General features: G+C 45.7%; 1 protein-coding gene across 1 annotated transcript in view; it reads right to left on the bottom strand.

The window, feature by feature from the left end:
* The window catches only part of FBXW8 (F-box and WD repeat domain containing 8), a 113,637-nt gene that overhangs the window by 2,786 nt on the left and 88,406 nt on the right, over positions 1–22,445 (bottom strand). Inside the window, exons 8-10 of the mRNA XM_054712541.1 lie at positions 15,813–15,940; positions 2,332–2,505; positions 119–229 (exon numbers count right to left, since the gene is read on the bottom strand). Coding sequence (XP_054568516.1) covers positions 119–229; positions 2,332–2,505; positions 15,813–15,940 — 413 coding nt within the window. The remainder of the gene's footprint in view (positions 1–118; positions 230–2,331; positions 2,506–15,812; positions 15,941–22,445) is intronic.

Genomic DNA, 22,445 nt, shown 5'->3' on the forward strand with positions numbered 1-22,445 from the left:
AGTTGCCTGTGCCTGAGGGTACACCCCGTAGGGAGTAGTGTGGCATGGGGGTTCAGTCTAAGCTCAAACATAACTGTCTTTTCTGCACATCCAGACCACAGCAGCCGAGCCCACTGACCTCCTGTGCGTGGCCAAGCTGTCCGGATCGGCACTGCGCACCACCCGCTCGCAGGGCACGTTGGCCGTGATGAGGCTGTGGCTGGTGAAGGAGAGGTGGCGGACGGGGTGTCTGGAACACAAGGGGAGAGCGCGCTGGTAAAGGCAAGTCATCGGAAACAGCACGTCCCGCGTTGGCTGCCAGTCTGGGAAGTTGAGGACTACGGGGACCCTAGAACCCTCTAAGCCAGGCATTCCTTTTACAGTGGACACCACCCTGGGCGCTGTCTCGCCTTCGTTCCCAAAGTCAGAGCCAGGCCCTCTCTGTAAACAAGTCCGAATGCCCCCAACAACGGGGTGTTTTGGACATAAAGGGTAAACTGAGCAGCACGCAGGCGAGAGCACCCCAGGCTGGCTGGTGTTGGACCAGTCTCTCCGAGCCAAGCCCAGCTGCAGGCATGGGAACCATAAAAGGCCCCGTAGTCCTCAAGTCAGGGGGCTCCATGTGACACAGGTGGTCTGGGTTGTAAACGCACATTCAGACAACCTTGGAATGAAATGGCTTGAAATCCATGTGCAAAGTTTTGTTCATTCTAAAACCTTTTCATTGCTGCTATGGTCACAGCACTGAGCCAGGAGACCCAGGATGAAAACTGTCCAGTGCAAGCAGAGACCTGGCATCAGAGATGCCCGTCTGGTCAAGGTAAGACATACCGGGGGGTTGGGGGGCAGGAGCAGGGTTACAGTGCTCCTAGAGCATGAGATGGTACAGGGCACACAGATGGGACCCAGGGTCCAGCACTCAGGGGGAGGAGACCACGGCTGACAGGCCCTCTCAGAAGGCACAGGAGCGGGGGTCGCAGGCTTCCTGGTTAGAGCAGAGGATTCTCTCGTGAATAAAGGGAGTCTGAGCCCAGTGAGGCAGGAGGAATGGAGAGAAAGGACGGGTGTGAGCAGGACTCCAGGAGAAGGCAGAGGTGGGGCAGAACAGGCACCTGACCAAGCGCCAGCTGGACAGAGCTCAGAGGAGCATCACAGCAGCAGTGGCAGGTGCCTGCTAACAGTGACCTGATGAGGGACAAGCCACTAACCGGTGGCAGAACTGGGTGTGCATTTACAGACGACCAGGACAACGGTGCTGGGAAGACCTTACTTAGCCGGCTTCACCAGCACCGCTCACCCGAGGGCATGCAGCTTCTCGGTGAGAGAATGAGGCCTGGAGTACAGACCTGGTGAGCTGCACGCGGGGAAGGCAGTGCTGGAGCCAGCTCTAAACTCTTAAAAGGGATTCTAGTGGGTGGGAGTGTTAGTTGCCTTTTGGCACCACCTGGTGGCAGCTCAGTGCATCACCACAGAAGTCAGAAAAGGGCCTATGGGAGGGCTTGCCCAGTCGGCTGCAGGTCACCCAGGGCTCTAGTCTGTGAAAGCTGCTGCTGGGGCACTCGCTAGCACTGCCCTCCAAGGAAGAAACCACATTCTTCTTTTAAGCTGGCCCTTCTTGTACTTAGAATGAAGACTGTGCTGCCTGCTTGTGGGCCTAGTTTATCATGGTTTGCACTAGAGGGGGAACAAAGCTCAGCTCACAATTGCAGGCTGTGGCCTTTCCTCCCACCTGCCTCAGAAGTAGAGTGGATGGGGGTGAGCTGACCCCTGCTCCAAAGGTCAGGAGCAAGCTGTAAGCAAGCATGTCAAACTCAAAGGCTAACACGGGCCAAATAAACGAGGCATGCGGCCTGCTGGCCGCGAGTTTGACATGCTTGCTGTTAAGTGTTTAACCAGTTAGGCTCCACTCATGTAAACATACCTACACCTGTGAAGCCATCGGCCTGTGCTTGGGTGGTACCTGTTTAACTTGAATATTCGAGTTAAAGGCTGAGACTGCACCTAGTCCAAGCCTGAATCCATCCAGTCCTAAGTGCCCTTCTACACCGTGGAAGGAAGTCCAAGGAATGGGCAGGACATCATGTCCTGCTGCTGAGACTCTGAGTGGAGGGAGGTGGGAATGAATTAGGGCAGTTTTCACAATGGGAGAGAGGAAATGCCTCTCTACTGACTGTGACCGGCTCCACTCCTCAGCCTGAGCTTCCTCGGCTGAAAATGGAGATGAGAGCAGCTGGCTCCCGGGGTTACGGTGGGGACTGTAAGCCCCAGATGCACTGAGCACAACGCCTGGCTCGGAGGGTGACTAGTGTCATCATTACTGTTAGCACTAGAGGTGCCGAGAAGCAGCCTTACCTGGAATGCACCTCCCACAGCTTCTGGTTCATCCGATAGTCCCACACGGAGACCAGGCCCTCCTCGCCTCCACTGACAACTTTCCAGTCGTCCATCTGCACTGCGGAGACGCCAAGCTGGTGTGCAGAGAGCGAGAGGGCGATCTTGTTGGTGCGGAGGTCATGGATCCTCACCCTGGAAGGCCCAAGATGAGCAGAGGTAAGAGTTAAAGCCTGAAATGACAAACCCCTCCTGGGTTGTGCTGGGGTCTAGGCACAACAGTCCTATGAAGACAAAAACCATTAAAAAAACCCCGGTGGTTGCAAACATCTAAACATGCTATAAAATGTTATCTCCTTGGTACGCTGTCATACAGAGGAGGCCCAGACGCAACAGACATGAACTAGTGCAGAGCCCACAACTGCTTCGTTGGAAGGATTTAAAAGCACACAGAACACGACAGACTCAGCACCAATCCAGTGGCTGCCCTGTCACCCACTCTAGCTGCTCAACAGGGAGACACCTGCCCTGGGTGCTCGTCCCCAGAGGGAAGATGAGCTCTGACTGCGCCTCCACCTGGGCACCGGCTGCCCTAGGGTAAGTTTGACTCTCAGCACGGCAATTCTGCTCATGGTACGGTCCTCTTAAGGGCAAGAGGTAATCAGTTACGCTTGTCTGCCACCCGAACCCTTACCTGGTTGAGAAAAAGAACATTTTACTCAACTCTGTCCATCACCATCTTGCTGAAATGTGGGAAGGGAACCCCTACAGTTGAGCAAGTGTAACAGAATCGTGAGAAGTGACTGCCCAGGGCCCACATACTCTTTCTGAATTTCTCCCTGCCCCTCACCTGAGGATATGCTTTTTATTGATTTTAGAGAGAGAGAAACATGGATCAGTTGCCTCCAGTACTCGCTTCAAGCAGGGATTGAACCCACCACCTTTCAGTGTACAGGACAACGCTCAGCCAACTGAGCCACACCGGCCAGGGCAATCATGTGAATTCTCACAGAGGTTCTCTTCCACATCAGGATAAATTATATAGAGACAGAAATCTCCACTAGAAACCCCAACATACTTAGCTTCTGAAATCAGCCACAAGAGCTACCACTGAAGGAGACAAAATGTGTGTACAAGGACCCCATGCTGTAACTCACCTAGTGGGGCGCTGGGCAAACAGAATGCTAGCCTGGCCCACGTGACCAATGCATGTGTTTGACACCAAAACTGTGGTGAGAAGGGATGACCTGAGACATGTCCTACACTCTCGGTTATATGAGAACACACACACAAATCTGTTATTTTGAACTGAAAGTTCTATACCTAGCTTACCTACCAAATGTGAAGGCAAAATTAAAAGGCTTTTGTTTTTGTTTTCTTTTAACAGAAAAGGACTCAGTGAGCAACCTGTAGCTGTTCCGAAAGGAAGTGCTGCAGCAAATCCCGGAGGACTGTGAGGAGCCAACACACAGGCCACGCGGTGACGCACAGAACCAACACTGAGCAGAGCATAAGAGGACAGCCGGCTTCAGTAAGACTGAACGTGTCTGCCGGTCAGCAGATACACACAGAGCAAACCCACCTGGAAGAGTTCAAACGGGTCAAAAAGCAAAACTCAGTATATGCTACACACAAATGCCATGTTTGCAGGTGCAAGGAAGAGGTAGTATATGCTACACACAAATGCCATGTTTGCAGATGCAAGGAAGAGGTAGTAATGTTAACACCAGAAAGGGATTTCAGAGCACAAAGATGAGATGAGAGTACTTTAGAATGATGAAGGGTACAATTCACTAAATGTTCAGTAAAACTTGCCTGGAAAAACAACCCAGAAAACCTACATGGACCTAACTGTTTAATTTGATTTCTTTGGTCTTTATAATCTATTCAGGTTTTCTATTTAATTGTTTAACATTTTGCACTTGGATGTTGAGTGTGACTCAACACGGTTAGCACTAGAATAAAGGAATCGAGAAAAAAGCGAGTGCAAAGGGTTAAATCTCCAAATTTGAAGATATGGATGAATACATGACTTTCCAAGAATGACCAAAACTGCCCTCTGGGGCAGACGATCCCAACAGAAGTAACAGCAAACTGGGACAGCTGTCCCCGCACAGAGAACCTGGCCTGCCGGGAGGAGCAGCCCCCGGGCTGTGGCCCTGCCCCGCAGGAGAAGAGGGAAGCTTCCAAGCCTACATAAAGCCAGCGTTCTCTTCCAAGAAACCCGCGAGGAGAGCACGCGGGAAGGCAGCAATCGATCGGTATCAAGGCTAAGACCTGAATGAAATATTAACTAACAGAAGCCACCCAACTCCTGTTAGACAATTCACCCACTATTGTAGCAAACAAGAAAAACACACAGTCACTCCCATGGATGCTGAAACGAAATCTGATGAAATAAAACATTTATTCCTAATAAAAAGTCTTTAAAAAATAGTGACCTATACTTTTACCACTGATATTTCACATTGTTTTTGAAAATTGGATATAATTAAAGAAAAGAAAATGAGGTGGGAATTTACCACTAGAGATAGCAATCCAGTAATACTTGAGAATCAAATGCAAATTAATGTCAAAATTAACAGCTGTATCTTTTGTACCAACAACAACTAGCTTTAAAAATGTAATCAGAGATCCCACTTATAATAGCAATTAAAGGCAAAATACCCAAAACTTTTAGAGTTCTATTTTAGAGTTCTACCATATACATTATACCGAAATAAATTATAGAAGGCTCAAGAGTCAACATAATTAAACTCTAAATAGAACAGGAAAGGCCTTTCTAAATATAAAAAATCTGGAACTGAAAAAGAAAAATATTGATAACTGTATATAAAGTATTTAAGTTTTTCCCACATGGGAGAAAAAAAATAAGGCAAAATAATCAAGCAGGGAAAAGGTTGGTAACAGAGCCCAGCTGGGTGTGGCTCAGCGGTTGAGCGTCGACTCAGGAACCAAGAGGTCACCGGTTTGATTCCCAGTCAGGGCATATGCCCAGGTTGCCGGCTCGATCCCCAGTGGGGGGCGTGCAGAAGGCAGCCAATCAATGATTCTCTCTCATCATTGATGTTTCTATCTCTCTCTCCGCAATCAATAAAAACTATATTTAAAAAAAAAAAAAAGGTTGGTAACAGAGAGGGCTGGCTAATGCCTTCAAATTGATCGTAAAGATTGACAACCCAAAAGAAACAGGAGAGAAAAGAAAAAACAGTTCACAGAAAAAGAAATACTAATGGTTTTTAAGCATGTGTCCTATGTTCTAGTTCACTGGTGACGAGAGAAATTAGGAAATAAAACTAATGCAGTGCACCACTTGTCCCCTATCACCCAGCAAAGATAGTTTGGCAGAACGCTCTGAGCCCCTCGGTGCTGTGAGACCTGGGAGGCAGGTGCATGTGTGGCTGATGTGAGCATAAATCCCTCTTTGGGCAGTGACTTGGTAATACCCAACAAAATAAAAAATACACTATTGACCTAGCAGTTCTGCTTCTAAGAATTCAGGATATATCGCATGTGTACAAATGCACACACATACAAGGCCATTGGCCACAGCACTGTTTTTAGTAGCAAAAAATGGGGCTTCTGTTTCAGGCAACTTGTTGACCCACTCATTGAAAATCCCTTAATACCGCTGGATAGCCTTTTAAATGCACCACTGAGCTCACAAAATCAGCGCCTTCCCCAGGGCTCGAGCTGAGAACCAGCCTGGAGAGCTGGAGCTGCAGTGCCAGGGTCCTGTGTGCATGTGTGGTGGGGTGAAGCATGTGTGGCAGGTGCCAATCTCAGGAGCCAATGGGTTTGGATCTTACCTGGACACAGGCCCACCCAAAGGGAGTATTGAGATTCCTGCTTTATAAAAATGCCAAAGTAACCTACAAATGGAAATATAGTCCCTGAAATTAATCGGCTGGAAGAGTTTATGAATTAGAGGATACATCTGAAAAATTACCTAGAATGCAGAACAGAAATTAAACAGGTGAACAATGTGAATGAGGGGTTAAGAGACAGGAAGAATAGAAGGGAACAGTTCAGCATGTGTTCAAAAGAAGTTCCAGAAGGAAAAAATTGTGTGTGGAGCAAAGAAGCAATATTCAAATAGTTAACGGCTAATATGTTTCCCGAATCAATGACATTGATGAATACTCATACTTCATGAGCCGTAATCAAAATAAACAAATACTACCTAAGAGTATCATAAAGTGGGAATATGCACAAGTCTAAAAGAGGTCTTAAAAGCAACCTAAGAAAAAAGACATTCCCCACTAAGGAATGACCATTACAACGACGGGAAAAACTAGAAACATTTAAGTCCTCATGCATTTGGATGGCACAATTAACTTGCTCCCTCAATGGAGTGCGAGCTGAAGCAATCACGGTGCATCCGGACAGTGGAGCCTGTGCAGCCACTGGAGAGTGAGACAGATCTAGGAACACCGACAGGCAGCCGTCACCAAAACACGGCTCTATGTCCAACCACGGCCCGCGTGTGACAGGAGGGTGTATGCTGTGCACATGCAGTCGCTCCTTGAAAAGGCTCACTGTTCCCAGAAGACCGACTCTTCCTATTTATGCCTCTGTGCTTTTAAAATATATATTTCTATTAATTTCAGAGAGGAAGGGAGAGGGAGAGAGAGAAACATCAATGACGAGAATCACTGGTCAGCTGCCTCCTGCACGCCCCACACTGGGGATTGAGCCTGCAACCTGGGAATGTGCCCTGACTGGGAATCAAACTGTGACCTCCTGGTTCATAGGTTGACGCTCAACCATTGAGCCATGCCGGCCGGGTGCCTCTGTGCTTTTTAATTCAAGTTTGAATGTACAGGTTACCTGTTTAAGTAAAACTGAAAAAATTTAAAGAGAAAATTCTGGAAGGACATACTCAAATTGGTAGCAGTTACCTGGGGGAAGAGTGGCAATTAAGAATGAGGGGGGAAAGGTAGCTTTTACTTTTTCTTCTAGATACTGCATGTTGTTTTAAGAAACAAGAACTCATTCGTGACTGGAACGGGCACCTTGAGGTACGGCCACGCGGTTTAAGCTGGGTGGGGCGTGCAGAGGCATTCCTTACTCTAAACTACACATCCCTCACCCTCCCAAGTGTACACTCTGCTTCAAATATAGATGTCGTCTCAGAGCACAGAGGAGATGCATGAATTCTTCCTGGGTAGGACATGCAACCAGCTAGGTGACACATACTAATGGCGACTCCTATTACTCCAGCATGCCCTTCAATCCCCCACTTCCCAGTGAGGGAGCTGGGCCTCCAGGGATGCAGGAGAACGTGCAAGGCCCTGGTGGGTGAGAAGGGGCAGGAAGGTGTCAGCACTGTAGAAGGAGCTTTGCCTGCAGCAACCGCAGCTGAACTGCTTGCTAATGGGGACCTGAGAGGGACAGGGATAGGAAAAATTTAGCCCAAATACTTTTCAGCACATATCTGGTTAATAAGGGTCTACTTTGCCGTGGTGATTTTCATAAAGAGCCCCTCTGTTGAATATTTATGCTCTATAATTTACAGTTTGGCTGTTAAGGAGACAAAGGCAAACACAAATTTGGTCCAGAAGTTCAAAGTTTGCCATCTGTTTTCCTATTGTATTTAGATACCAGCACGGATGGCTCCAAACAAAACAAACAAATATACCAAAAGATACAACACTTGCGTATTTTGTATCACCAAGGAAACAAAAATGGGCCAAAACAGACTTGAACTTCTCCCCACAGGGAAAAAGGAAAAGCATTTACATGACATCTCCTTGGAGAGGCCTCACTCTGGCCTCTTGTCGCCAGATAGCAAACACCACAGCGTGCGACGTCCACACAAGCCGTTCAAATTCACATTCAGGGTCCGGTGTCTGCCTCGAACAGCTGACCGTGCGCGGCACCAACCCGAACAGCAGCGCACCTTGGCAAAGCCCGGTCCTCAGCACTCAAATCAAATACTCGGCGCTGGGAACAGGTAGCACAGCAAACGGGCGCTAATCTATGCCAAGACGACTGATTCCAGGGACAAAAAGAAGCCAATGGTAGGTACCGAGTCCCTATCTAGCGCATATTTCATCAACTTTGCCCGCTGAAAAGAAAAATAATTGGTCAGAAAGCTGTAATTGTATTATGTTTAATATTCATGGTTGGATTTGGAGGGCTGTTCCAGCACTCCCTCTCTCCAGCCCCTCTCTAATGAAAATCGCACCATAGGAGTCGGCTCTAGCCCGCCAATTAAAACAAAAGACACCAGAACCTTCCAAAGCCTCCAACAGAGGAGCATCCATCTGATGGGCAGGAAAACGTGCTGGAACGGAGAGGGAGGCACGCTCTGGTTGGTCCTGTGCTAAGAGCTTTGAATAACTTATTACAACACTTGCAGATGGAGCAAATACAACATGCACGCCCCACGCTCGCTCGCTCTAACAGCAGGCAGCAGGGCCAGAGCACACCGCAACTTTGTATTTGTCAGGGCAAGAAGTGAGCGCTGAGACTCTTTAATTGGGGGTCACAACTCAGGGCTCGCTTCCCATTGCTTTAGATTAAATAATCCCACGTAATAATAAAGCAAGCTGTACTAGATGGCAAAGATGAAGACTATTCCGACTCAGCTCAGCAGTTTCATTAAGAAGGACCTGCCCTTCAGCTATATTTCTATCCAGAAAATAAAGGGAACAAGCAAGAGGCATTAAAATGTAGGCTTTTAAAAAAATGACCAAATTAATAAAGAAAACCAGTATTTAAAAAAATCAATACATGATTCTGTTTTGTTTCATTGAACCTGGGCTATTAAAGAGGATTTTAAATATAACCTTTATATACCAAAATCAATAGCTTTATCTAGATAATACTGGTGATGGCCTTTAGTAAATGATTCACTTGAAACAGCAACTAGAAAAATGGCCCAGTTTGATCCAATGAGGCCATGCTGAGAGCTCTCGGCTTTCAAGCTGCGCCTCTGAAGTCTCCAGTTCTCCGTATCTTGCCCACAAAGAGCAATAGGCCCATCGGACTCATCACTCCACCGTCCTGGGCCTGTCTCCTCAGCCAGGTCAACAGGAGAGATCTCTGCTTGGCAGTACAGTCTGCGGCCCCTAACAAGCCCGCCCAGGTTTACCTCTAGACACAATGATGTAGGAAACACCAAAGTAATAGGGCACACGACCCCAAACTGGAAACACGGAAACATTCCATTTACTTTCATTTCTTTTTAAATTTTAATCAGATGAGTATACCTTGAATAACCCCTCTATTTTACAGTCAACTGATTTTCAACAATAGTGCCAAGACAATTCAATGGGGAAGGAATAGTCCTTTCAACAGATGATGCTGGGACAATTAGTTATCCACATGCAAAAGAATGAGGTTGGACTCGCACCTCACACCATATACAAAAATTAACTCCAAATGCATTGTGCCCTCACTATAACAGCCAAAAGTACAAAAATGCTTTGAAGAAAAAACAGGAGTAAATCTTTGTGACTCTGGGCTAGTAAACGACTTCTTCGCTATAATACCAATAGCACAAGTAACAAAGAAAAAAGAATGACCTGAACTTCATCAAAATGAAAACCTGTGTGCTTCAAAGAACACCATCAAGAGAATAAAAAGACAGCCCACAGAATGGGAGGACGTATTTACAAGTGCTATCTGAGAAGGGACAGGTATCCGGAATACATAAAGAACTCTCATAACTCAGTAAGTAAAAAGAGAACCCAATCTAAAAAATGGGCCAACGATCTGAGTACACATTTATCCAAAGAGGTGCTCAGCGTCAGGAGAATGAAAACTAAAACCAATGGTTCTTGACTTTCTCCGTCTGACGTATTTCACTTTTCATGACTGAAGGAGACGTGACTTTGGGTGGTGAATGCACAATGCAATATACAGGTGATGTATTATAGACTGTACACTTGAAACTTATATAATCTTATTAACCAAGGTCACCCCAATAAATTTAATAAAACATTTTAAAAACCACAATGAGATACCACTTCACCCATTAGAACAGCTGCCATCAGAACAATGGCACATATTGCTGAGGAGGTGGAGAAATTTCAACAGCCACTTAGAAAAAGTCTGGCAATTCCTCAAGTTGTTAAACACAGAGTTACCAAATAAGCCCGCAATTCCATTCATAAGTATATATCCAAGAGAACAGAAAACATGTATCTACACAAAACGTGTACTTGAATGGTAACCGCAGCAGACATAATAGTAAAAAAAGAAAACCACCCAAATGCCCATTGACTGACGAATGAATGAATAAATGTGGTACACTCATACAAGGGAATAGCATTTGGCTGTAAAAAGGAAGGGGGTAGTGACTCATGCTACAAGTTTATCTTATAAACATGCCAATGGAAGAAGACAGTCACAAAAGGTCACATGTATATGATTCCATTTATGTTATATATGAAATGTTCAAAACAGATCCACAGAGACAAAAAGTAGATAGTGGCTGCCTAGAGCTGGAGGGATAGGGTGGAGATGAAGAGTGACTACTAATGATTACGAGGTTTACGTAAAGTGATGAAAATGTTCTAAAATTAACTTGGTGATGGTTGCACAACCTTGTGAACTTTACATTGAATTGCACAATTTAAATTGATGAATTGTAGGTATGAAATTTTCTCTCAATAAAGCTGCTAAATTTTTAAAAAATAATCTTGAGATGCCCTAGTTGGTTTGGCTCAGTGGATAGAGCATTGGCCTGTAGACTGAAGGGTCCCAGGTTCGATTCCGGTCAAGGGCACATGCCTAGGTTCAGGCTCAATCCCAGTGTAGGGTGTGCAGGGGCAGCTGATCGATGGTTCTCTCTCATCATTGATGCTTCTATCTCTCTCTCCCTCTCCCTTCCTCTCTGAAATCAATCTACACTAATAAAAAAGAAAGATGCAAATTGACCGTACCTTCGTGACACCCAACAGCCAGTCAGGGGTGCATATGCAAATTAACCCAACAAAGATGGTGGGTTAATTTGCATACACAGGCACCAAGCGGCTGGGGGCGGGACACTTGCATCTAGCCGCTCTGGGCCTCTGGGCCTCTGGGCAGCGTGGGAAGGCGGAAAGGCAGCTCTGGGCCGGAGCAAAGGCAGAAAGGCGGCTCCAGCTGGAGCGAAGGTGGTGACGGCAGCCAGGGGAAGGAAGGCCCATTCTTGCACAAAACTTCGTGCACTGGGCCGCTAGTAAAAATATATTTTAAAAAATAATCTTGAGATTATGGAGAAAAAGCAGTGGGATTTGTTGCTTCAGTGAATGCTGCCTTGGCAACCCACTAACAACCTGACATATGCCCTTACCCCCAACTCTTGTCTGATTCTTCCCAGCAGAACACTGATAAGCTTCTCCATTCTAGACCCAGAGTGAGAAAGAAGGAGCAGATCACAGAGGAGAAAACTGAGGGCCACAGGATGGGGAGGGGCCTTCTTTAACAAAGCCTCTACTGCCGAACACAGCATTTAATTAAATCGTTTAAAAGAGAGAGTTCTGATGCTGGCCAAGATGCAGTGAGCCCAACACTGCCTCTGACCTCTGCTGACTGCAACCACAACCCCTGCACAAAACACAAAAAGCCAGTTCCCAAGGACTCTGGGGAGTTAAGTAAAGACGGTGCATTGTGGAGGAAGTGGCCACGTGGGCAAAAGGTTTCCCATTTTCCCTTTTCTCTCACAGCCTCGAGCTGGGGATGAGCTCCAGTGCAGAGCCATGTGGTGCTGCAGGAGCTAAAACGCTAAAAGAAACTTCATTCTGAAGAACCAAGAAAGGGGGCCCCTGCAGCCCAAATAATGTGTCATAGAGCTGCATGGTGGTAGCAATGAAGGAAGGTAAAACTCTGAGAGAAACCCAACTACTGATACAGGCCCAGAGGAAGGAGCCCTGGAGGCTGGGAAGTACAGGGATGAAGAGGGGACCTGGAGAAGGAAGCCCATCTCTGTATGACCCCCAGAAACCCAAGGCTCCTCCCTAGCTGTGCAGGACAGCCCCAAAGCAGCACAGCAGAGGTCCTGAGGACTCCACTATTCTGCCCTGCTGCCATCTCAGACTAACCCAAGTGGCACATGTGCCCACAGCTAGAGGGGCATGACAAAGGCTTTGGAAATTGAACGGACACTGGAATCACCACCCACTGAAGGCAAGACAGAACCTGCAGTCTGTACCTAACCAGGTGACTGCCTGCCTTTAAATAAATAAAAAATCTCAACAGTCGCCAGAGGATTACATAACAGAATCCAAAGTGGGCAGGAACTAACATTCAAAATGTCCAGGATGCAACCCAAAATTACCTGACATACCCACCCTTCCCCCCCACAAAAAACAGGAAAATGTGACCCATTCTCAAAGGGAAAAACAACTAACAGATGTCAACCCTAAAACAACCCAGATTTGGGTAATCGTTAACTTTAAAGCAGCTATTGTAACTATATTCCACGAGGTAAAAGTAAAGTGGTGCCCCGCTGCTGTTGCTCAGTGGTTGAGCATCAACCATGAACCAAAGAGGTCACAGGTTCAATTCCCAGTCAGGGCACATGCCCGGGTTACAGGCTCGATCCCCAGTAAGGGGTGTGCAGGAGGCAGCCAATCGATGATTCTCTCTCTCTCTCTCTCCCTTTTTCTCTAAAAAAATCAATAAAAACATGTGTTTTTAAAGAGGTAAAATGTTAAGAAAGACTGACATTTGGAGCAGAGAAATAGAAACTATGAAAAAGAACTGAATGGACATTTTGTAACTCAAAAATACAAAATCTGAAATAAAAGTCACCGATGAGCTCATCAGCAGAATGGATATGACAGAGGAAGAGCCAGTGAACCTGAAGTTACACAACAGATATCATGTGACCTGAAGAAGTGAAGCTGGGAAAACAGTGAGCAGAGCTTCTGTGATCTGTAGGACAATATTAAAAGGTCTAAATCCGCATCCCCCACCTCTCACCAAAAAAAAGAAACTCCTTGCAAGTTCCACCCGTGTTTGCAAACTAACTCAAGCTGATTTCCTTATTTTAATGAAAAACTATTTTTGTCTTAATCTGGGACAGTTTTATGCATCTTTAGAGCCCATTCTCAAGTTATTTATAAAGTACTAAGAGAATGCACTGGAAATTCAGTTTTTTAAGAAAATGGAGGGTCCAGGTTTTTAAAAATTGCATTAGTCATTCAGTAACAGTCTAGGATGTAGTTCTTTTCATAGTATCTGACCCCTTACTCCCACTTTTGAATAAAACATAAGCTGTGCAAGCAAGGGTGTGCCTCTCTAATGAGCTCCTACTCGTAGCTATTAAGCCTTCGAGGGGGAAAACCTCACGGTATTTCCCTGTACTACATTTAAAAGTTTAGATTCCTTATTCCTTCCTTTTTCCAGATGTACAATGTTTAACCCCTGTGTTTCAAATTCATATCGCTTACCCTGCTACTCAGACTCATAGGAATAATTCTCCGTATGATGGTGAGACTCGGACATACTCTGGTCAAACAGCTGGCACACAGTGGTAGGACTGCCCTGACTGAGGGCCACTTAGGATGGCCCCCTCCCCAACTCCAAGTCACTAGAACAGAGACAGAGGTTTTAAAAAATAACATTGGTTTACTAATAAAATGGGCTTAACGTGATCAAGCCTGGACTGCAAGATGACCATGAACCCCGCACACTGAGCGTTAGCTCCTCCCTGGCCATGGTCGCATGAGCAGGCAGCCTGCTCCAGGGTTAAGTCAGCTTTGCTTAACTCTGGAGTGTGTGTGTATATACACTTTAACTGATAAGTCAATTTTCACTCCTTTTTAAGTTTAACTGATTTGAACAAAGAAAATTTATCCTAAAGTGCACTAGACTTTTTTTTATGGGGATACATAAAAGATAAAGTTTACGGTAGCAGTTGCTGAATTAAAGGCACACAACTACCTAACAAAATGATTCTTGATGTTTGTGATTCCATAGCTTCACTTATCAGCAGTGCCTGGACCAATCAGTTTGAAAACAGGCATTGACAAAAAAATTATTCATTCCTGGATTCCTTTAAATTTTGAAAATGAACAGTGTGTTAATAAACACTGACTTTATAATCATTCAAAGTGTGTGTACATTTTTGGGACACGCTGTATACACTGGGTATGTGCTGCTCGGACTACCTAGCAGCCGGGGTGGAGTCGACGGTGGTCCCGACAGCCTGGCTTGCCCGTCCTCTAGAGCTGACTTCCGGGAGTCTGGCTGTGGCTGCCACCTAAGCGGCCACGCTGTAACCCTAACCTACAAGCCCCACCCTCCCGCCTGGACGCCCCAGCGCCCTTGCATGTGCTCTCCTGGAAAGCGAGGAGCTGCGAGGTCCCTGTGGGGAGACCCTATCAGATAAGCTTGGAGCCTTCGTGTAGCTCAGTCTGGAAACTAAAACGTGAGAGTAAAACTACAAACTGACGTGTTTCATTTGCTGGGGCACACGGGGCCACTTATCGAGCCTGGCTGGGGTTTTTTAAAAGGAAAACTGGACACACACACTGAGGAGGTCAATTCTCAAGCCTCGGAAATATCAGCCATGTTTGGGGGCCTTGAGAAAAAAGATCAAGTATTTCCTTTCAGTAAAGCATTCTCGCATTTTCTTTTGGCTCTAAGGGGAAGGGGTAGTAGAGGGGTGAAGGTCAGGAGTTGAAAATATTATTTGACAAAATGATTATTTTTGCAAGTGCTGCGCTGGTGCGACAGAGATGTGGGGCTTGGCACGAAAGAGCCCCCGCTCGTGATCTGATCCCCCCACCGAGCAGCCCACCACCTGCAGCCTGGGGCCAGCATAGGAGGGGCGCGCAGACCCTGGCCTCTAGCCATGCCACCTCTTCAGGGCTGGATCAGACATGGCCTATAACCAGCCAAAAATTTAAAAAAGGAAAAGAAAAGACATGGGGAGAGGACATGGGGCTGGGGGAAAAAAAAACACTAAAATTTGGACACGGAGTCTTTTCAAACACTTTAATCCTTTCGTGCTGATGGTTCCTGGAGCGTCCGTGGCTGGCACGGGACCTGCACCGGGAAAACCCGACTCCCCGAGCCAACGTGCTGAAGAGAAGGCTGCTAATCACCTAAATAGGAACTGGAATCTGTTCACATGCGGCCTCTTCCCCATCACCAGAGGGACACCACGGCGCTCGGAAACACACTCTTGACATCATTTGGCAGGCAACCCTATTTTGCTGAACATGATTCATCCCTTAGGTTATTGTTTTTAATATTAGAAAGTGAGCTTTTAAATGCCAAACAAATTTATTCCAAGTGGTCTCACTGGGCCTTCCACCAACTGCGTCCACCAAATGGCTTAAAGACCACCTTCCTGTGGAGTTGCAGAAAGGAGGCAGAGACAGCGCCGTCCAACTATTACCTAATACGAGACTTTGTTCTCCAGGTTCACAGAGACAGCAGCTCTGGGATCGGGCCGAGCACGGTGGACGAAGCCGTGGAGTGAGCGCTGCGGAGTGTGAGCCGCGGAGGACACGCGAGCAGAAACGGCTGTGGCTACAAAACTTGTTACTCAGACATACCTCCTGTCCATGTTGCCGCTGACCATGAGGTTGGGAGGGCTGTCCCTGAGGTTGACGCAGGTGAAGTCGCCAAGCGCGTTGCCCAGCTTCGAGATGCATCGTTCTGCTTCCAGGCTGTAGACCAGGATCTGAGGAGAAGGAACATGCGGGTGCCCTGTTACATACAGCAGCCCTACATCAACACGCTTTATTTCAGCACATCCAGGCAGGGCCTTGCCCCAGCCCCTAGCAAAGACGTTCTGCCACTAAATGCCCTGACCTTTTCCAGGGAGCGAGATTGTAGGGACAGGGCTGTTAGAATGACAAAAGGAAATGCAAAAGGAAATAAAGGAAAATCCAGAGAATTCCTCAGTCCAAGGTGCAAACACACTCAAAGGACACACAGAAAAATGCCAAATGAAGAAATTAGGTTTGCGTCTCCTAACAGAGAAAGAGGCGTGGGAATGAGGGTCAATGACTGCGCCTGGTTTGGAAATAATGGGAAAGCGAGCAGATCCAGAAGCATGCAGCCAGCCAGCGCGGGTTCTTTCTTCTTCCGCTCCCTGTATTCATACCACGGAAGGTACAAGAAAGAATGGTTCAAGCATCCAGGAGAATGAAGCTTGCACAGTTAACCACTAGAAGAGTCCTTTAGACTGAACGACAAACCCCAAGTCCTGGTCCCAGTGCTTCCCTCTTCACTCTCCACTTGCTAATTTTAAGGAGCTCTGTTCCATAAGGCATGGAGGCAAACAAGAAGGTGGTCTTCATCTCTAGACAATATATTTACTAAATGTAAACACTTCCGTGCCTTCTCTCCAGCAAAAGGAAAATAAAAAGATGATTCATAAATAATCTTTCTGAAGATTTAAGACTTCTACTAAAAAAAACTTAGTATTTCAGTTCAACTTAATTAACATGAACTGCTTGCTATGGGTCAGTCACTGTTGTAATTACCGAGGACACAGTTATTGCCCCCAAATTCACAGTCAAAAAGCCTCCTCATCAACACAGTTCGGTGCCTATTCATTTATCAAGTATTAGTATAAGGTTCTTATTTTAGTATTGAGAAGTGAACAAATGGTCTCCACCTTGAACTTCATAAATCTCATTGTCAACACACATTTCTAATAAGTGAATCTTTAGAAATTCCTAATAGTCCAGGCAACACTAAAATACTAACTATTGCTCACAGCATCTGGAAGAGGGCGATTTCAAACTTTAACCCATAAAGACTAGAGTAAGCAAGCTAAATGTTATTTTTATGCAGCTGAAAATAAAAGTTTCTGAGAAAATTTCAACAATTGTAAAATATCCAGAATAAGATTCTTCTTCCAGGTAAGAACACAGTAATAATAAAATCTTCTATCTACGGTGAATACCACAAAAATTGCATAAAATCAGCTCCTGGAGAGAAAAAAATTAAAAACAGCAACTTCCTGGTCTATCATAAAAGTAATATTTTACACCTATCATTATAAACCTTGCAGTAGGATTCTTGGACTCAATATATCTTGTGTGTGTTTCTTTCTGTTGTTGTTGTCAATCCTCACCTAAGGATATTTTTTTTCCATTATTTTTTTAAAGAGAGTAGAAGAGAGGGAGAGAGAGAAAGAGAAGCACTGATGTGAGAGAGACACAGTGACTGGTTGCCTCCTGCACTGACACCAATGGGGTCTAGGGATCGAGCCTGAAACCGAGTTACGTGCCCTTGACCAGATTCAAACCCGCAACCCTTTAGTCCTCAGGCTGACACTCTAACCACTGAGCAAACCGGGTAGGGCTCAATATCTTGTTTTTAAAATACTTCAACTTCTATATTCGGAAGGTAGGCTTTAAAATATAAAAAGTTCATGGTAAATATAAGGATTAAAATCTGATATTGAGTCAGTTCCTATTCTTTACTTTTTCTAGTTCTTTATTTACAAGTGGATGGAACATTTCTGAGGAACACAGTGAGGTCGCATCCCTCTGCAGAGAGCCTCTGCATAAAGACGTCTAAGTTATCAGGACTCAAGTATCTTCTACAATGCTTAGTAATTCAGTGAATCAGAACTATCCGAACAGTACCTGCACCATTACGTTTAGTTAAAGACCACAGAGATTAGAAAACACATTACCCATCTCGGAGGCGGTTCTTTCCATGTTACAAATCCCTTAACGACCTTTACCATCCCTCCCCCTCCATTCCTCCTCCCTCCCGTACTCTCTCTCTTTTAATAAGGTTGAGCAAATGGGACTTCATTTTATCTGACTGCCACAGACTAGTGAGATTAATTATTCATGCTCACACTCTCCCTCTTGTTAAGACCATGCATTAGACTAATTTTTCTCTTTATTGCCCTAGTTGGGTGAGTCTCAACCCATGGCCACTTGACTCACCCTCAGCGGTGTAGGGATATGCTGGAAAGAAGGAAAAAACTATCCATAGCTACAATCTTGGAGAAAATATTCTGCACTAATGCGACCGCCAAATCAATAGATGTTGCTGGGGATTTTTTCTTTTAAATACCAAGTGGATATTACAAAAGAGCTTACATAGTGATTACAGGGCACATTTTTACAGGAGTCAAATGCTTCTTCAAGAATTTTCTAAAAGAGTGAAGCCACGTTAAGAGTGGCATATATTTTGCAAAGATAACTACAGGCGATGTATTCTGGGTGGGTTTTCTTTCTCTTTAGCTTCCAGGCAGATGTAGAGGCACCTGGTGGAAGCAAACATTGTTTGAAAAGAACTTCAGGGATCTTAAAGTATTTTCATAAATCCTAGTCTTAGAATCCTAACTTTGAATTTTGTTCAAGTTAATCTAACATAACAGAATAATATAACGAAATAGTAACCTTCTGTGCATCCACCTCTCAGAGATAACCACTTGAACAGCTTAGTGTATCTACTGCTAGACTTCTTCTATACACATCTGTCTTGTGTCTACCTGTCTCCTCCCTCTCCCTGCATGTGTGTATAAAATTATTCTTTTCCATGAATGGGACTACTGTTCTACAATTTGGTTTTCCTACTAAATACCATGAGTGTTCTTTCCTCGTCAATACCTACAGGTAAATCTTGTTATTTTTAATGGCGGCATAGAATTTCTCTGTGGATATTTAATTCCATACTGGTAGATATTTGGGTTGTTTCTAATTTTTAGACAAAATAAATAATGCTGTAATTCACTTAACAGCCAGTCAACAGTATTTATTAACCATCTTCAGTGGAGTGGGCACTGGAACGACAGGGACGGCGGATGACGTGCAGAAGCCTCCGCCTGCTGCCAGCTGAAACCACCCACCTCTCCGCCAGCTGGTGCGCGGCCACCAGCTGTCCTGCTCGTGCAGACGAGGGGCTCACCTCTCTGAGGAGACCCACCTTACAGCCATGTCCTAGCAGCTGGTGTTGTAAGCAGCAGGGACAGCCCTGTAGAGTCAGGAAGGAGCCACAGGCCCAACATCCGGGAAGCATCAGTCACTGTCCTGGTGCAGGAGGGCCCTGCACCCTCCAGGTGTGGCCTAGACCAGTGGTCGGCAAACTGCGGCTCGCGAGTCACATGCGGCTCTTTGGCCCCTTGAGTGTGGCTCTTCCACAAAATACCACGGCCTGGGCGAGTCTGTTTTGAAGAAGTGGCGTTAGAAGAAGTTTAAGTTTAAAAAATTTGGCTCTCAAAAGAAATTTCAATCGTTGTACTATTGCTATTTGGCTCTGTTCACTAATGAGTTTGCCGACCACTGGCCTAGACCATTTGGTGTGCCCAGGACTGGCTGTCCAACCAAAGCCTGAAGGAAAGAGCTGAGAAGTGACTACTGTCCTTGCAGTGGGGTGAGCTCAAGGCAGGCCAACGTCCTCCTTCATGCAGGAAGAACTGGATTTAGCACTGCAAACACATCCTAAATCTAAGACTGCTACCAACCCCATAAACTGGAACCACATGCATGCAGAAATCGCCATGAACAGATTACAGAGCCTTGCAGGCCCCGATTTTTGGTCACATGATGATGAATGAAGAAAGGAACCCCTTTGTGTTTTCTTTGGTTAAGTTTACAAAAATAGTCTTCCTGATGCTCATTTATCTGCCAAAGGCATTGCACCAACCGCAGCATCAACCCGAGCAGCTGCTCACCTGCTAAGCACCCCAGCACTGCCCTTCAGAAGGGGTAGGAGTGGTCAGAAGGCTTCCTTACAAGACGCAGCACTGAAACAGCTTTGTGAGCTACAGCTAACTTGTATACGGCCGTTAAAGAGGGGAGGGAGTGACAGAGCACAGAATTAGAGCTGCTGAGCTGGACTGAAGCAGAGTGAAGAATAAAGGGCATGGGGATTGATCGAAATTCTTGGAGATGACATAGTCTACCTACTTTCTTTTCTGATCCCTGATAACCTGCCTCCATCACTACCACATATATTCTTCTCTTATGAGGGGGAAATCATAATAGGAAGCCAAATTCTAGAGAGTAAAGCAAATAACCCCCACACCCTATCTTCCATCCCTATCAAGCTTGTGTTGTGCTCTTGCTGTGCCCTCAGCACACAGAGCTCGTTCCCTCTGGTCAGTGCCAACGGTACTCATGTCCACACACTTCATCTGGTGTTTCCAAGGTGCCACCTTAAACTGTGCCTTCGCTTCCTCCGACCTCTCCCAGACCCGTGGTTCTTCAGCACCCGGGCTAGGAGCGTCACCAAGGAAACTCATTTAGCAGGTCAGCTGAGGCTGTTACCAAGTGCCCCGCCATATTTGTGAAATGCTGGCCTAGACTTGGACTATACGTTCCTTGTGAAAGCAACCCTATCATTCATTCTTGCAGCTCTGATTAAGGATGCAGCATGTGTCCGGTGCTCAGTATATAGACAACTGCTTAGTACACGTTATCAGGGAAACCCAGAGCTTACCACAATCTGGGACACAATAAATACTCATTTCTTTTTTTTGCTTAACACCTGCCACCCCCAAAGCCCCCATTTCTGGATGTCTAATCTTGCTGCTGCCATGTACAAAGGAATACTTCATCCTACTCAAACAGAAGGAGGTTCCACAATAACCAGATTCTAGAACCGTAATATCCAGATCCTAGAAACGCTCCCCCCACCCCACCCCAAACTGTGTCCAGTTCTGAAAATGTGGCAGACTAGAATGCCTGGAAAACCCTGCTGTTTACAAACGCAAAAATGCTGGATAAGATTCAGTATCAATAAACATTCCTTCAACATATCTGTTTAAGTTCTAAGAAGTCAGAAAAATTCTGAGGAGCCAAAAATGGGGAACAGTGGCCTGGCCGGGTCACTCAGGTGGTTACAGTGTCATCCTGATATGCCAAGATTGTGGGTTCGATCCCAAGTCAGGACATATAAGAGTCAACCAATAGATGCATAAATAAGTAGAATAGCAAATCAATGTTTCTTGTTTCTCTCTCTCTTTCTCTCTCTCTCAAATCAATAATTAACAACAAATAGAGAACACTAAATCCAGAAAGGGAAGTGAGCTCTCATGCCGGGGGTGCTCTGTGACACCCGCCAGCACAAACAGAACCCCAGACTGCAGGCCCTTGTGCGGGTACGCACACTCAGTAAAAAGCAAGCTGGGGAAGCGGTCTGTTCACCGGCGAAAAGAGCCTCCCCGGAAGCTGGTCTGCCTCAGGTTCGGCTCAGGACGGAAAATGTTTGCCTTGGGGTGTGCAAGCACACACCTGCCCTCACCCAGGTTCAGAGGCTGAATGTATGCTACCTGCAAGGCCAAAACCCCATGCCCAGTCATCAGTTTAAAGTACTTCCAGGTTGGTAACGTGCTCTGGTACCTGCAGAACTACTCTCAGGAGAAGACCCTCTCAACCCAGGCCCCTTAGGACATGTACAATCACCATCAGCCAAATAGGAGCTCACAACAAAAGCAGAACTCCAAATACAGAAGGAAACACCTCATCCTATGCGACAGGCAGAAAACAAACAGAAGAATTCACTTCAGGATATCAGAGAATGTTTACAGAAATAAAAGAAGGTAGGGGTCAAAAACAGAAACATGACTAAACAGTTCTAAAAAAAAAAAAGACCTCTAGAAATTAAAAAGTCAATGAATGAGTTAAACAAGTAATTGAACAGAGTACAAGGGAGAATTTTGTGAATTTTGAGGTAGATTTTATGAAATTATTTAGAAGGCAACACAGAGAGATGGAGAAAGAAAATATGAATGAGCTGTGGGCAGCACGGCGGAGACGTGTTGGTCTAACACACACCTAATCTGAGCCCAGACAGAAAGAACAGAGAAAACGAGGGAGAGGAAAACTTCAATGGCTGAGAATTTTCTACAACTGAAGGAAGGAAGCATAAGAAACCCCAAATAGGAGAAATAAAACTGAATCCACACTCAAGAGACATTAGAGTGAAACCGCAGAAAATTAAAGACAAGGAAAAGGTCTTAAAAGCAGCCAAAGAAGAGAAAGAGCCGTAGAAGGAAATGACAGTTAGACCAACAGCCAACATCTCAGTGGCATCAGTGGAAGTCCCAACCACTCATCTCTTCAAGGCGCTGAGAGAAAGTGACTGTTAGCCTAGAACTCTAAAGGACTAGCGAAGCTGCCTTAGAATGAGGGTGAAACAAAGACTTTTTTAAAAATTAAAACATTAAGAACACTTGTGTACAAAATGGAGAACAGTGGCCTGGTCGGGTA

This window comes from Eptesicus fuscus, chromosome 23 (assembly GCF_027574615.1).
Source record: "Eptesicus fuscus isolate TK198812 chromosome 23, DD_ASM_mEF_20220401, whole genome shotgun sequence".
Taxonomy (NCBI): domain Eukaryota; kingdom Metazoa; phylum Chordata; class Mammalia; order Chiroptera; family Vespertilionidae; genus Eptesicus; species Eptesicus fuscus.